This window comes from Eptesicus fuscus, chromosome 6, assembly GCF_027574615.1.
Source record: "Eptesicus fuscus isolate TK198812 chromosome 6, DD_ASM_mEF_20220401, whole genome shotgun sequence".
NCBI classification, from domain to species: Eukaryota; Metazoa; Chordata; class Mammalia; order Chiroptera; family Vespertilionidae; genus Eptesicus; species Eptesicus fuscus.
In genome coordinates, this window is record NC_072478.1 from 52085819 (window position 1) to 52103156 (window position 17338).

The following is a 17338-nucleotide window of genomic DNA, read 5'->3' on the forward strand; positions in this document are numbered from 1 at the left end:
TTTCCTGACCCAGTCTAATAGTTGAAGATTTGCACTTTCACTTTCTAGTAACCTGTTGTTATATGTGATGTTTTTTTTTTTTTTAAATATATTTTATTGATTTTTTACAGAGAGGAAGGGAGAGGGATAGAGAGCTAGAAACATCGATGAGAGAGAAACATCGACCAGCTGCCTCCTGCACACCCCCCCACTGGGGATGTGCCCGCAACCAAGGTACATGCCCTTGACCGGAATCGAACTGGGGACCCTTGAGTCCGCAGACCGACGCTCTATCCACTGAGCCAAACCGGTTTCAGCGTGATGTTGTTTTTTTATTAACCCTAAGGGACTGAAGTACTTGATTAAAGAGAAACTGGAAGTCACTGTGATCTTCTGTTTTCTCTGAATCTATTCAGTGATCTTTCAGGTCATTCAAATAACACTTTTCCCAAGTTTCAGTACCCTAGCTTTAGACTATTTACTTAGCATATTGAGAATTAGAGCTGTCATAATAAGCGAAAGTTCAAAAGCAGTGAGTGAAAACCTAGACGCAGGATAAGAGAAAGAACTAAGTGTTGCTTCCCTTTACCTTTTTGAGTCAGTATTGTCCAAGTTGGCCCTAATAATATGCATGCATCCTGAAATATTCAGCAAAGGTTGTGAAGGATTTTCATGAATTTTTTTTTTAAATTTCAGAATTCATATATGCTCTTGTGCTATTCTGTAAATGATAGCAAGTTATACAACATACAGTATTTGTTGACTCAGTAAACATTCATTGCTATCTATATCTTTAATACTGAAAATAGATAATATATGAGAACCATCCAGCCATCATTTCAAAAAAAGTCTTCTATTGGAACTCATTTCATGAGAGGTTCAGTGGACGAAATGGTTCAGGTTAATTTTAGGAAATGATACAGAATATGTTGCCCCCCAACACTGCTGCCAGATTCACAGCATCTATTAGATATTAAAGGCTCTAATATGTCTAATAAAAAAAAATGTAGTTCCTCCTGCCCCACTGTTTCTTGATGTATAAATCTTCCTTTAAAAATACTGTTTAAAAAGGCAGACATATAATATCTATAGAATATGTCTTACGAGATCTTGATATAGTACAAGAGGCATTTTATTTCTTTACTAGAGGCCTGGTGTATGAAATTCTTGCATGGGGGCGGGGTGTCCCTCAGCCAGGCCTGCACCCTCTCCAATCTGGGACCCCTCGGGGGATGTCTGACTGCCGGTTTAGGCCCGATCCCTGTGGGATGGGACCTAAATCGGCAGTTGGACATCTCTCTTGCTATCCGGGACCGCTGGCTCCTAACCGCTCACCTTCCTGCCTGCCTGATTGCCCCTAACCACCTCTGCCTGTCTGATTGACACCTAACCACTCCCCTGCCAGCCTGATGGCCCCCAACTGCCCTCCCTTGCCGACCTGATAGCGCCCAACTGCCCTACCCTGCCCTGCCAGCCTGATGGTCCCCATTGATCCCCGCCCTCAGGGATCAATTGCAGAGCAGAGGGAGGCCCTTCAACCGGGCCTGGGCTCACCATTGATCCCCGCCCACACAGAGGCCCTGCCCACCCTGCTGGGGCTCTGGGATCAATGGCAGAGCAGAGGCAGGTGTTTCCCACCTGGCCTGGACTCTGCCATTCATCCCTGCCCACAGGGACGCCCTGCCCAACCAGGCCTGGGCTTTGTGATCAGTGGCAGAGCAGAGGGAGGCCTTTCCCACTGGGCTGGGTCTCTGCTATTAATCCCCGCCCACAGGGAGGTTCTGCCCACCCTTCTGGGGCTCTGAGATCAATGGCAGAGAAGAGGGAGGCCCTTCCTACCAGGCCGGGGCTCACCATTGATCCCCGCCCACACGGAGGCCCTGCTCACCCTGTTGGGCCTCTGGGATCAATGGCAGAGCAGAGGCAGGCATTTCCCACCCGGTCTGGGCTCTGCCATTAATCCCCGCCCACAGGGAGGCCTTGCCCACCCTGCCAGGGCTCTGTGACCAGTGCTGCGCAGAGAGAGGCCCTGCCTACCTGGCTGGGGCTCTGTGATGGGCCCTCCCAGCCTTGGCGGCTTGCTTTGGCCCTGGCAGCCACGGCTTTGTCCGGAAGGATATCCAGAAGGTCGTCCTGAAGCTGTCCAGTCTAATTAGCATATTACCCTTTTATTAGTATAGATTAAGAAATTATTTGAGTATTTGTTGTTTACTTTTAGTTATATAGATGAATATGTATTTACATGTAAAGAGCCAGTTTTTTAAAACAAGTATATATTGTATGTATGTCTACTTATTTTTTTTTAATTGAAATTTCTATTGTTTTAGAAGTATTCAGTGTTCAAATAAGTTGTTTTTTCTTTATTTTTTTTTTCTAAAATGATTTCAGGATGACAATCTAATGGATGTCCTACAGCTGCTTGTTGCTTTAATGTCAGAACATCCTAACTCTATGATACCTGCTTTTGACCAAAGGAATGGGTTACGGTAAGAGTTTAATATATCAAGATTTTTAATGTTTATTATCAGTGATTAGTTGGGAGAGGATAGAGTCTTAGATATGAAAAGTATTACTGTATTTTATATTTTAAAATGAGTTAAGATATAGGAACTTTTTATTTTCTATGTTGCTTTTTGAAGAAATCTTTAATTGTACTTGCTTTGTTACTATTTAATTTTTAAAAAAAATATATTTTTATTGATTTCAGAGAGGAAGAGAAATGGACAGTGAGATAGAAACATCAATGATGAGAAAGAATCATTGATCAGCTGCCTCCTGCACCCCCATACTGGGGATCTAGCCCACAACCCGCGCATGTGCCCCGACTGGGAATTGAACTGTGACTTCCTGGTTCATAGGTTGATGCTCAACCACTGAGCCACACCAGCCGGGCCTAATTTTTGAGGAGAGATTAGGCAAATCACTCTATTATTTTGTATAATTAGTGTTGTTATATAGCTACTAGAGGCCTGGTGCATGAAATGTGTGCACTTGGGGGACGGGGGTCCCTCAGCCAGGCCTGTGCCCTCTCGTAGTTCAGGAACCCTTGGGGATGTCCGACTGCTAAGCCATCAGTCGGACATCCTTAGCACTGCCATGGAGGCAGAAGAGGATTCTGCCACCACCGCTGTGCTTGCCAGCTGTGAGCCCGGCTTCTGGCTGAGCAGCGCTCCCACTGTGGGAGCGCACTGAGCACCAGGGGGCAGCTACTGCGTTGAGCATCTGCTCCCTGGTGGTCAGTGCATGTCATAGTAACCAGTCGTTTTGCCACCGGGCCGAAAACGGCTCTCCAACATCCCCCGAGGGGTCCTGGATTGTGAGAGGGTGCAGGCCAGGCCGAGGGACCCCACCGGTGCATGATTTGGGCCAGGGAGGGGTGCAGGAGGTTGGCCAGTGGAGAAAGGACCGTGGGAGGACTCCAGGGTGTGTCCGGCCCGTCTTGCTCAGTCCCGATTGGCTGGACCCCAGCAGCAAGCTAACCTACCAGTCAGACTGTCTGCCCCCTGGTGATCATTGCACCTCATAGCAACTGGTCTATTGTGTGCCCTCTGGTGGTCAGTGCACGTCATAGTGAGCAGTTGAGCAGCCTTAGCATATCATTAGCATATTACACTTTGATTGGTTGACTGGACGGCTGGATGACCGGACACTTAGCATATTAGGCTTTTATTATATAGGATTGTAAGATCAAATTGTTTAGTAGTATTATCTTCCGGTTTTAGGACAGTAGTATTCAACTGTGGTCTAATAGAAGATCTTTGTCATCCTATATAATAAAGAGGTAATATACAAATTGACCATCACTCCAACACACAAGATGGCTGCCCCCATGTGGTCAAAGATGGCTGCCTCCAAGTGGACACAAGATGGCCACCACAAGATGGCCAGCAGGGGAGGGCAGTTGTGGGTGATCAGGCCTGCAGGGGAGGGCAGTTGTGGGGGACCAGGCCAGCAGGGGAGGGTACTTTGGCATGACTGGGCTTGCAGGAGAGGGCAGTTAGGGGCAATCGGGCTGGCAGAGGAGCAGTTAGGCATCGATCAGGTTGTTAGGGGAGTGGTTAGGGGGTGATCAGGCTGGCAGGCCGAAGCGGTTATGGGCAGGCAGGCAGGCAGGCGAGCGGTTGGGAGCCAGCAGTCCTGGATTGTGAGAGGGAGGTCCGACTGCCCATTTAGGCCCGATCCCAAATGAGCAGTTGGACTTCCCTCAAGGGGTCCCAGATTTTAGAGTGTGCAGGCTGGGTTGAGGGACACCCCCCGCCCGCCATGCACGAATTTTGTGCACCGGGCCTCTAGTCTATTGTGCTTTTAATTTCACACTATCTTCACCCCCAGTCATCATTTTTCTTAGTCTACTTGGGCTGCCATAACAAAATATTATAGACCAGGTGACTTAAACAACAGAAATTTTTTTTCTCACAGTTCTAGAGACCGGAAGTCCAAGATCAAGGAGGTAGTAGGGTTGATATCTAGTGAGGGCTCTGCCTTTGGGTTGCAGATAGTCACCTTCTCACTTATATGTTCATGTAACCTTTTCTTTATGTGTCCATGTATGGAATCAGGGACTTACTCATAGGATTTCATTTAGTCTTAATTGGCCCATCTCCAAATACAACACTGGGACTTAAGGACTTTAACATAAATAAGGGGTGGGCACACATTCAGTGCATAACAGTCATCAGCAAAACAATACTTTTGTTTTCATGAGAAGGTTTTGGGCCACAGAAGTTTAACAACTATTTTGCTGGATGATCAGGTACAGTAACTAATTTAATGATCTAATCTAATAATAGACAAATATGCAAATTGACCGCACCTTCGCTACACCCAAGCCACGCCCACCAGCCAAGCCACGCCCACCAACCAATCAGGACGAGTATGCAAATTACCCCAACAAAGATGGCGGCTAATTTGCATATCAAGACAGCGTCGAAACGGGGGGAAGGGAGGAGAAGGGAGGAGCAAAGTCAGGGCTGGGGGCGAACGGAAAAGCAGGCGGGCTGGAGGAGAAGGCGGGGCGGGAGACAAGGGCGGGGCGGAGGCGGGGCCGGGGGCGAACGGAAACGCGGGCGGGCTGGAGGAGAAGGCGGGGCAGGTGACAAGGGAGGAGCGGAGGCGGGCCGGGGGCGAACGGAAATGAGGGCGGGCTGGAGGAGAAGGTGAGGGGGGGGACAAGGGAGGAACGGAGGCGGGGTAGAGTGCAGCAGGAAATCCTATTGCAGGATTTTTCCTGCAACGGGAAAGCTAGTCTAGTTATAATAAATTTCACCCATCAATTGTCTATTACAAATCCTTTATTTGGGTACCTTTCCCTGATGACATATGATTTGGAGCATATTTTCATATGTATTTGCCATCTGTATATCTTTTGTGGTGAAGTATCTATTAAGTTATTTGGCCTATTTTTAAATCAGCTTGTTTGTTTTCTTACTGTTGAGTTTTAAGAGTTCTTTGTATATTTAGAATAAGTCCTTTATCAGATGTGTCTTTTGCAAATATTTTTTCTCGATCTTCTAATTTTCTTGATGTTGTTTCTGGCAGTAGTTTTTAATTTTAATGAAGTCCACTTTATTTCTTGTTGGATCATTCTTTGGTGTTGTATCTAAAAAAGTATCACAATTCCCATGATCATCTCAGTTTTCTCCTGTGTTGTCTTCTAGGAGTTTTATACTTTTGCATTTTACATTTAGGTCTATTTTGAGTTAATTTTATGAAGGGTAAGGTCTGTGTCTGGATTCATTTATTTGCACATGGCTATCCAGTTTTTTCATCATTTGTTGAAGAGTATCTTTGATTTTGTTGTATTGCCTTTGCTCCTCCCTTGTCAAAATTGGTTGACTATATTTATGTGGGTCTCTTTCTTGGCTTTCTATTCTGTTGCTTGATCTATTTGTGTATTTTTTTGTGTGTGTGCGGGGGCAATACTACACTGTCCTGATTACTGTAGTTTTATAGTAAGTCTTGAAGTCAGGGAGCATTGGTCTTCTAATTTTCTTCTAGGCTTTCTATTCTGTTGCTTGATCTATTTCTGCATTTTTTGGGGGGAGGGGGCAATACCACACAGTTGTGATTGCTGTAGTTTTATATAGTAAGTCTTGAAGTCAGGTAGCATTGGTCTTAAAATTTTCTTCTATTTCAAGTCTGTTGGCTACTCTGGGCTTTTGCTGTCCATATAAACTTTAGAATGGTTTGTCTATATCCATGAAATAACTTACCATGATTTTGATTGGAACTACATTGAATCCATAGATCAATTTGGAAGAACTGAGCTCTTGACTATTGAGTGTTCTTATCCTTGAACATGGATTTTCTTTTCATTTAGGTAGTTCTTTGATTGTGTTCATTAGTTTTGTAGTTTTCATACATAATTTTGGTTGATATATATCTATACGTATTTCATTTTTTGGGTGCTAGTGTAAATTCTATTGTGCTTTTAATTTCACACTAGAGGCCTGACCTGCGGGGGTCAGTGGTCTTCCGTGCTGCCGCAGCCTGGCCTTACCCGCCAGCTCGTCATGCTCCAGCCCTCTGCCACGTCAATCCCGCATTGCGCGAAGCGGCAAGTGGCCAGGGAGGAGCCCGAGCCCAGGGCTGGGCGCCCGCTCATCCTGGCCCCGCTGCGCCTGCCACAGCTGTAGCTCGGGTGCGCAGGGGGAGTGTCAGCTGGAGAGGCTCTGCACCGTAGCTGTGCTCGCCAGCCATGAGCCCGGCATCTGATGCTTGTCTGTCAGTTAAGCGGCGCTCCTGCTGTAGGAGCTCACTGACCACCAGGGGGAAGCTTCTGTGTTGAGCGTCTGCCCCATGGTGGTCAGTGCATGTCATAGCTACCGGCCGCTCATCTGGTCACTTAGGCTTTTATATATATAGATAGATTACACTTGTTCATTGTTCAAATGTTACCAGTGCTGTGGGGAGGGTCTCCCTCTCTTCTGGTCTTTATTTATTTATTGATTGATTGATTGAATTTTTACAGAGAGGAATACTGATCATATTCTATGATCAGTAATTTTCTATCATATTACTATGAAGGGAGAGGGATAGAGAGTTAGAAACATTGATGAGAGAGAAACATCAATCAGCTACCTCCTGCACACCCTCTACTGGGGATGTGCCTGCAACCAAGGTAGATGCCCTTGACCGGAATCGAACCTGGGACCTTTCAGTCCGCAGGCCGACGCTCTACCCACTGAGCCAAACCGGTTTGGGCTCATTGTTCATATATAGACTATCATATATTAACTTTATATTCTATGATCAGTAATTTTTCTTATCTGTTCATGTGATGGATTACATTAATTAATTTTCAAATGTTGAACTAGCTTTGCATATCTGGGCAAAATCTCACTTGGTCATGATATAAATTCTTTTAATACTTTTTTTAGATTTGAATCTTGTTTTGAGACTTTAAAAAAAATCTTGGTTGAGGGATACTGGGCTGTCATTTTCCTGTAATGTCTTTTTCTGGTATTGGTGCCTCAGAGACAGGGTTAGGAAGTATTCTGTGAAGGTTATTGTAGAGAATTGGTTTAATTTCTTCCTTAAATGTTCAGTAGAATTCACCAGTGAATCCATCTGGCTCCGTTCTTTCCATTTTGGACTGTTACTGTTTTTTTTTTTTTTTTTTTTTTTAATGTCTTTAGTAGATATAAGCCTATTCAGATCATCTATTTTTTCCTTCTGTGAGTTTTGGCAGATTGTGTCTTTCAGGGAATTGATCTCTTTCATATAGGTTATAGAATCTGTGGGCATAGAGTTGTTCATAATATATTTATTATCCTTTATATGCCCATGGGATCTGTAGTGTTATCTCCTCTTTCATTTCTGGTATTAGTAAATTGGGTCCTCTCTTTTTTTTCTTAGGCCAGCTAAAAGCTTATGGATTTTCTTTAAAAAACCAGCTTTTGGTTTTGTTGATTATCTCTATTGTTTTATACTATTTTCAATTTTGTAGCTTTGTATTCTATTACTAATTATTTACTTCTACTTACTTTGGGTTCAATTTTAATCACTTTTTCTAGTTTCCAAGGATGGATTACTGATTTTCATTCATTTTTCTTTTTTAGTATATGCTTCCATAGCAGTTATATCCAATTGAGTGATGGTATTGTTGAATTCATCTATGTCCTTACTGATTTTCTGCCTGCTGTCCATTTCTGAGAAAGGGATATTGAAGTCTCTAACTATGATAGTGAATTCATCTATTTCTCCTCATATACTTTTACACTTTATTATTAGGCACACACATGTTAAGGACTATTACTTCTTTGGAGGATTGCCATGTTTATCATTATGTAATTCCTTTCTTTATCCCTGATAACTTTCCTTACTATGAAGTCTGCTCTGTCTGAAATCAATATAGTTACTTTTGCTTTCTTTTGATTAGTGTTAGTGTTAGCATGATATATTTTTTTCTCCGTTCACTTACTTTTAATGTATGTGTGTCTTTATATATAAAGTGTTGTGTTTTTTTTAAAATCCTCACCCAAGGATATTTTTTCCAATGATTTCTAGAGAGTAGAAGGGAGGGAGGAGGGGGGAAAAGGTGAGAGAGAGAGAGAGAGAGAGAGAGAGAGAGAGAGAGAGAGAGAGAGGCAGAGTGAGAAAGAGAAACAGGAACACGGATGTGAGAGAGACACATCAATTGGTTGCCTTTTGCACACCCCCCCACCAGGACTGGGGAACCTGCTACTGAGGTACATGCCCTTGACTGGGAATTGAACCCTTGACCCTTTAGTCCGCAGGTGGACACTCTAACCTCTGAGCCAAACTGGTTAGGGCTAAAGTCATTTTTTTAAAAGACAATCTACATATATAAAAGCCTAAGCTACCATTACGACTGAATGACTGGAATGACCAGTCACTATGACGTGCACTGACCACCAGGGTGCAGATGCTCAATGCAGGAGCTGCCCCCTGGTGGTCAGTTGTGCTCCCATAGTGGGAGCGCTGCTCAGCCAGAAGCTGGGCTCATGGCTAGTGAGCGCAGCTGCGGCAGCAGGAGCCTCTCCTACCTCCGTGGCAGCTCTACCGAGTGGCGGCAGTAGTGGCGCTGGTGGCGCAGAGCTGTGCCTGCCCCGGCTGGGGCTCCTCCCCAGCCGCCTGCGACTTTGGCACTGCTACATCCGTGGGGGTGAGGAGGGGAGATGTCGGACTGAAATCGGATCATCCCCTGAATGATCCTGGATTTCGAGAGGGCACAGGCCAGGCTGAGGGGCCCCACCCATGCACGAACCTGTGCACCAGGCCTCTAGTAAAGTGATAAGTGTTTTAAAATGTTACAAATGTATATTAAATTCACCTGTATCTTGAAATTAGATTTATAATACTGAGTATGAAAAAATTTACACATATATACATATATATTTTAAATCTTTTGAATATTATCCTCAGAGTAATATTTTTCTTAATTTTAATTCATTCAGCGTAATCTATAAACTTTTGGCATCAACAAGTGAAGGAATCAGAGTGCAAGCTCTCAAGGCAATAGGCTATTTTTTAAAACATCTGGCCCCAAAGTAAGTATGTATGAAATCTAAAATGAACTGTAGAATATTATTTATTTTACAAAAAGTAGTCTCTCTTGTTTAATTTTATTGACTAACTACTATTTAAATTTAATCTTGTTTCTGCACATTAAAAATAAAGGAGGAGTAGCAGTATATTGTCTGTCTTCTATGACACATTTGAATTTTTCATTTATTTTTGTTCATTATGGGAATGCATGTATAAATTGAATTCTAGATACATTGGAGATTCATTTCAGTTGACTTGATCATTTGCTTTATCTGTATTACAAAACTGCCACATTAACCTGGTGTTTGTCACATAATGTGTTCTGCTATATGTATAATTAAAAACTAATACTTATTTTTAGTTGAATGTGGACATTTTTATCTTACCTGTAGTTCCTTGTACCAGGATTGGTTTATTATGAAAATTAACAATTTTGGTGGTAGAAAAGTGTTGTTAAACTGTAGTTTTTATGTTGAATCCCTGGCTGCCTGTAAATAAAGTTTTATTTTAACACAGTCACAATATTTTATTTGCGTATTATCTACAGCAGTTTTCATGTTACAACAGCAGTGTTGAGTTGTTGCTATAGAGATTATACTAGTATGGTTCACAAAGTCTAAAATATTTGCTATTCAGCCATTTGCAGAAAAAATGGGATAAACTCGGGTATAAAATTAAAATTTATAATTCTTCAGTTTCTGAAGAATATCTTGGAAGTTTAGTTTTGGTATATTTATTTTCATGCTATTAATTTTCTTAATTTCTTATATTTCTTTTGCCTTTTTCTCCACATTGTTTTTCTACTTAACCTACTTACTGGGTTTTAGATTATCATCCATAGTAGAGTTTAGCTCAGTACTGACAGAGAATAGCAACTAGTTAATAAAGAATTGCCCTGAAGATTCTGGTGGAGATTTTGGCTATGTTGTGCCATAGTTAGTCTGGCAATTTTTAAAACTTTAGCTGTGCTTATACTGTAGTTTGTATTTCTCTCCTTAAAGATTTTATGGCCTTACAAATTCGAGGGTGAAGAAAATTGGGAGAGTTATTGAGTTGGAATTGTTGGTAGTGTGACACATTTTTGTGTCTCCTTCAACATACATACTAAATAGTGGATAATAAGACTGTACATTTGATTATTTCTTTCTGTGTCATCACAGAAGAAAAGCTGAAGTCATGCTTGGACATGGATTGTTTTCATTGCTAGCTGAAAGACTCATGCTTCACACAAATTTAATCACAATGACCACGTATAATGTCCTATTTGAGGTAGGAATGTAGTTCGAATTTAATTTTACTAATTTCTTACAATAAAAATGCTTGTCTAATGACTTGATAGTGTATAAATGAAATAAGATCATTTAGGTTTGATGTACAAATTTGAAATTAGTTATATAAATGAGATGTGGCTGCATCTTAATAAATATGCTATTATGTGAATTATTAAGCATGTGATCTTCTTTTTTAAAGTATTTCTTCCATTGTATTGAGTATATGGTGTCTCATTTTATGATTAAGTAAAAATAGAGTTACAATGTTGAAATCATTTAATATAATGCAGAAGGTATTTATCTTGACAACATTGGACTGTTTAATTAGCATTGTTAAGTGTTGTACTTAAAGTTCATTAATGGCAATGGTAATACAGTGATTATGGTAATACAATCTGTTGTTTTACTTCTGTAGATTCTTATAGAACAGATTTGTACGCAAGTGATACGTAAACAGCATCCAGATCCTGATTCTTCAGTAAAGATACAAAATCCTCGTATGTATTTAATACACTTTTTAAAAATTTGTTTTTGATTGTGTAAGTTTAAGATGTTCAACCTAATAATGGTTGGTATATGTATATAATGTGAAATGTTTACCACAATGAGGTTAGTTAACACATCCATCACTTCATAGTTATAATTTTGTGTGTGTATGTGTGGTGCAAACATTTAAGATCTCTTTGCAACTTTCATATATTCTGTACAGTGTTGTTAACTGTGGTCATTGTGCTTTATATAACATCTTCAGAGCATGGGCACCTTATAACTGGACGTTTGTACCCTCTGAGTGAACACCTTCATCCATTTCTCCCAGTTCCCTTTTTTTTATACTTTTAAATTATGAAAAAACCTAAGGTTAATATTGTTGAAAACATTTAAGAATATTTCATTACAGGCAGTGATATAATATTAATTTTATTTGTGTTTGATGTTGAATTTACCTTCAAATTGACCTTAGGTTATGTGGAAATGTTTATATAGAGATTTTGAAGAATTATATGCATAAGATCTTGATTTAATGTATGTTCAGATTTTCAGTAAAGTTTTGATTGCACAGTTTAGTAACGTCTAGCTAAATTACATGAACCATGGAGGTAGCTTTCATCTTTAATTACTGTCAATTAAGAATACCAAGTTTGAAATAGAAAATTGCCTACTTTATTGTTTATGAACTTAGTCTATTTAACAGTTTTTTCTTTTGATATTTAGAATTTTTAAGTACTTGTACATTTTCATCTTGGTTTTTAAGATTATTGACATTAAAGTAACTGGTTTGTGTAGTTTTAAAATATAATTACTTTTTGTGTGTTAAATTATGTTTGTGGTATTCTATTTTACTACCAGTTTTAAAAACACATGTCTCTGAAGTTTAATTTTTCTTAGCCTTCAGGGAGGAAATCATGAAAATATAATATAATGTAATATAAAATATATTTTAAGTGTTTATGGGAAAGATGACTTACTTAAATAAGAATTTTAGAGTAGTATTATCTACATAATATACTGTCTTAGAAAAAATATACTTGGTGTTTAAAAACGTAGGCTGCTTGCCTTTCAGTCTTGTCTACATGTCATGATAGCTTTGTGACTTTGGGTAAATTACTTTAATTTCTGTGTGCCTTAGTTTTCTTATCTCTAAAATGGGGATAATAATAGTTTATAGCTATCATTGTGTAAGTATTAAATGTGTTAATACTTGTATTTTCTTAAACCATTTCCTCCCAATAGTATATTCTAAAACTTAGTGGCTATCATCATCATGATCATGATCATTATTATTTTAATTATCATTGTCATTGTAATCATTGTTTAGGTAGAGAAATTTTGGATTTTCATTAGAAGAATTAAGTTACTCCCCAAATATGGTTAATTGGATGATAAAGTATTTTTATGTTTGATAATTGAACTTAGTGCTTCAGAACCACCAAAAACCTGAGCAAAGGCTGGCTTAGAATTTCTAAATTTTTAATTGGGTAAAACTTTGATGTATTTAATTTAAAATTCAGAGTTATAGGTGTTTTGTTTCTTTTTTTTAAGTTACGGATTTAAGCATACATTTTAAAGAATTTCTTTTTTTAAAGTTTAAGTGTAAGAAATTTAGACACCAATGTCACCCCAATAAATTCAATAAGAATTAAAAATAGTTATCTTAAAAAAAACTTAGACCATTTTATTTAAGACCATTTTATAGTAGTTTTATTTGCATTTGTTCAGGGTATTGAGTAGGTTTTAATTTTTTTGGGGGGAGGGGGTTTGGTACTAATTTTACTTTTAAAACTATGTAAGACAAATCTTTATCTTTTAAAATTCATCATGATAAAAAAAGGGTATGTGTATACCATAAATTTTGTTGAAGAAGTTGAGAATTCCCTTTTTCTGAGATTTTAGATTATAGGGTTGTTTTATTTTTTAAGATCAACTTTATTAATTGGCAGAGATTAGGGAGAGTTGTTAGTAGTTTTACCATTATTTAATTTGTTCATAATTTAACTTGATTCATTATAACGTTTTAAAATTCAGCTTTCACACATCGTAGTTGTGATATTTAAAAACATTCTTGTTTATGGATGCTTGTTAATGGACATAATATCTTTCTTTTCAACAGATTATGATTTTTTTTATAACATAAAAGAGGATGTTTTTAGTAGACATTTATATCAGGGAAGTGAAACAAATTCCAATATATGGATGATTTTCCATTAAGAAAATTTTATAGTGTTCTGTTTTTTTATTGATTTATGAATTGTCTTACAGAGATACTAAAAATAATTGCAACCCTCCTTCGAAATTCTCCTCAGTGCTCAGAGAGCATGGAAGTTCGCAGAGCTTTTCTTTCTGACATGATTAAACTTTTTAATAACAGTAGAGAAAATAGGAGGTAAGCATACAAGAAAGTATTTATTTGCAGTCTTCAAGTCCAGCTTTGAATAAGCCCATTTGTTCTAAGAAAAATTGCTTTGAAAAACACTGTGAAATGAATTTTCCATATGCTTTTGTCATTAAGGACATATAAGTAATATACCATATAGTTAAATTGAGCTTTCAGTACCACATTCTTTAATTGTTTTGAATATGTAGATAAAGGTGGGTGTTTTATTTATTTTATTCTGAATTTTTTCTTTTTAGAATTCTTTCAGATGATTTATTTTAAGTAATTCAGTATCCTCTTTTAATTTTCAGGAGCTTGCTACAGTGTTCTGTGTGGCAAGAGTGGATGCTTTCTCTCTGCTACTTTAATCCTAAGAATTCTGATGAGCAAAAGATAACAGAAATGGTATATGCCATATTCAGAATCCTACTTTACCATGCAGTCAAATATGAGTGGGGTGGCTGGCGTGTGTGGGTAGACACCTTATCAATTACCCACTCAAAGGTAAGTTTCTTTATGAAAGACAATTTTAGCATTTTAAATGTCTGTAATTTTGAGTTTTTCTCATTTAAAATCAAGGGAAAAAAGGCAGATTGTCCCCTGAAAGTGAAATGAACAATAAAAACAAGGAGTAACTAAAAATAAAGTATTCACAATTTCTTCAGAAACAAAAGTTTTTTTCCCCAAATGTCATTTTTATGTGTGCTTAACTTAATAAAGTGAAACCTCATGAAACAGCATATTTTCCAGTAAATGTATTGATGTGGTACTTTGAATTTTATAGTGGTTTGAAGCTTTTGAACACAAGGTGGCGTAGTGTATTCAAAGATGTGAGGTTATTGCTCTGTGTAAAGTGGTTGAGTAAACAGAAAAGCTCTGGCTAATGTTTGCGTTATGGTCATGTTTCAGCCAGTTAAAAAATTGGTTTGGAAGAATTTTATTTTATATTTTTTTACCTTAAGCCACTGTAAGTTAGTTAGTTATATATAACATTTGTTTAAAAATTTTAATGAAATATTCTGAATGCAAAAAGGTATAAGGAATAATGTACCTATCGCTATTTATGAAATTGGGTTTCCCTTCCCGTTTGCTTTTGTATACCATTGTTAGATTCCCATCTCCCCCACTAACCTGAATTTGGTGTTTTTATTATTTCTGTCTTATGTTTAACAACATATATATAACTCTAAACAACAAAGAATTCAATTTTTTCATGTTTATGTTTAACATAGTGATATCATATAAGTGCGTTTTTCTTCAACTTACTGTGTTTACTTATTGTTTGAGATTCATTCATATTGACTTGTGTAGTGGTGTCAATTTTATCACTTGTATTGTATTCCAAGGTACGAGTTTACCCATTTAACAGTTGATGAGCATTTTTTACATATTTTATATATATTTGGAAGTTTATATATTCCTAGATGTGGAATTGCTGACTTTTATGAAGTAGATGTTGAACATCCTATATAATAAAAGAGTAATCTGTAAATCGACCGTCACTCTAAGACACAAGATGGTCGCCCCCATGTGGTAAAAGATGGCTGCCCCCATGGGGACACAAGATGGCCGCCACAAAATGGCCTGCAGGGGAGGGCAGTTGTGGGCAGTTAGGGATGACCAGGCCAGCAGAGGAGGGCAGTTGGGGGTGACCAGGCCAGCAGATGAGGGCAGTTGGGGGATACCAGGTCAACAGGGGAGGACAGTTGGGGGGGGGCAGGCCTGCAGGGGAGAGCAGTTGGGGGGGACCAGGCCTGCAGTGGAGGACAGTTAGGGGGGACCAGGCTTGCAGGGGAGGGCAGTTGCGGGGGGGGGGGAGGGGAAGGCCTGCAGGGGAGGACAGTTGTGGGCGATCAGGCCAGCAGGGAGGGCAGTTAGGGGTACCGGGCCAGCAGAGGAGGGAGTTCGGGGAGACCAGGCCAGCAGGGGAGGGCAGTTGCAGGGGACCAGGCCTGCAGAGGAGGACAGTTGGGGGGGCAGGCTTGCAGGGGAGGGCAGTTAGGGGTGACCAGGCCAGCAGGGGAGGGCAGTTAGGGGTGACCAGGCCAGCAGGGGAGAGCAGTTGGGGGCAACCCAGGCTGCAGGGGAGGACAGTTAGAGGTGACCATACTGGCAGGGGAGGGCAGTTAGGGGCAATCAGGCCAGCTAGGGAGCAATTAGGCGTCAATCAGGCTGGCAGGGGAGTGGTTAGGGTGTGATCAGGCTGGCAGGCAGAAGCGGTTAGGGGCAATCAGGCAGAGGCAGGCGAGCGGTTGGGAGCCAGCAGTACTGCATTGTGAGAGTGATGTCCGACTGCCCGTTTAGACCTGGTCCCACCGGGTGGTTGGACATTCCTCAAGGGGTCCCAGATTGGAGAGGGTGCAGGCTGGGCTGAGGGACACCTCCCCGTCCCTGTGCACGAATTTTGTGCACTGGGCCTCTAGTTATAAGATAATTGAAATTCTTTCCCAGTGGTGTATTAGTTTACATTCTCAACAGTAGTAAGTTCTCATTTCCTCATCACTTGGTATGGCTGGAGTTTTAAAAAATTGCAAAGTGGGTGAATTTTAAATGCTATAACCACCATAATATTAAATTGCATTTTCTTTTTGGTTTGTGGGAGTTCTTTATATATTCTTGGTCATAACCATTTACTAGCTATATTGTTTATGAATGTTTTCTGGCAAGTTGTGGCTTATCCATTTCTGGAATATTATGTCATTTGTCTTGTGAGGAAATTTTACATTTCATATAATGTAGTAAAATTTATTTCTTTTATGGTTTATATTTTTTGTATTTTATTTAATTTTATACTGAGAAGGATTATAAATATGTAATTATTTATATTGTAAATTGAGTAGAAGGATGAGAAATGATAAATTTGGTACATCTTTAAGTATTTTATTTTATTGACTACTAGAGGCCTGGTGCATGAGATTCGTGCACTTGGGGGGGTTCCCTCAGCCTGGCCTGTGACCTCTCACAGTCCCCGAGCCCTCAGGGGATGTCTGACTGAGGGCTTAGGCCTGATTCCCACTCCTGCCTGCGGCTCCCGCTCATCCCAGCTCTGTTGCTCCTGCTGTGGGCTCGTGCTGTCAGTCCCAATCGGGAGAGGCTCGCACTGCCACAGCGGGAAGTGGGCCTAAACTGTCAGTTGGACATCCTTAGTGCTGCCGTGGAGGCGGAGAGGCTCCTGCCACTGCCGCTGTGCTAGCCAGCCGTGAGCCTAGCTCAGGGCTTCTGGCTGAGCGGCACTCCCTGTGGGAGTGCACTGACCACCAGGGGCCAGTTCCTGCATTGAACGTCTGCTCCCTGTTGGTCAGTACGCATCATTGCAACCAGTCATTCTGCCGTTTGGTTGATTTGCATATATTAACCTTTTATTATATAGGATTATAGTTATTACTCTGGAATATTTTGACATTGAATTGGAATACATTGCCAGTTCTTAAATATATGTGTGTGTGTGTGTGTGTGTGTGTGTGTGTGTGTGTGTGTGTGTATATTTAGGTTTTAGTTATTTGAACATCCCTAAGTTTTTTTCATTCTGTCTTTTCCTTCTCATTGAGACGATAGTGCATTGCTATCATAAGTTGTTGCAAATATATCTTAGTTTGGAAGACATTACCCTACAAATTTATGTTTGAGAACAATGCAGTGCTAAATAAGAAAAAAATGTGATTTTGTAAATCACATGTAATGGCTTTGTTTTAGTCACTGTATTTTG

At 39.9% G+C, this 17338-nt stretch overlaps 1 protein-coding gene across 1 annotated transcript in view; it reads left to right on the forward strand.

The window, feature by feature from the left end:
* Positions 1–17338, forward strand: part of LRBA (LPS responsive beige-like anchor protein) — a 564845-nt gene that overhangs the window by 85950 nt on the left and 461557 nt on the right. Inside the window, exons 16-21 of the mRNA XM_054717692.1 lie at positions 2368–2465; positions 9399–9491; positions 10650–10758; positions 11176–11257; positions 13518–13641; positions 13944–14136. Coding sequence (XP_054573667.1) covers positions 2368–2465; positions 9399–9491; positions 10650–10758; positions 11176–11257; positions 13518–13641; positions 13944–14136 — 699 coding nt within the window. The remainder of the gene's footprint in view (positions 1–2367; positions 2466–9398; positions 9492–10649; positions 10759–11175; positions 11258–13517; positions 13642–13943; positions 14137–17338) is intronic.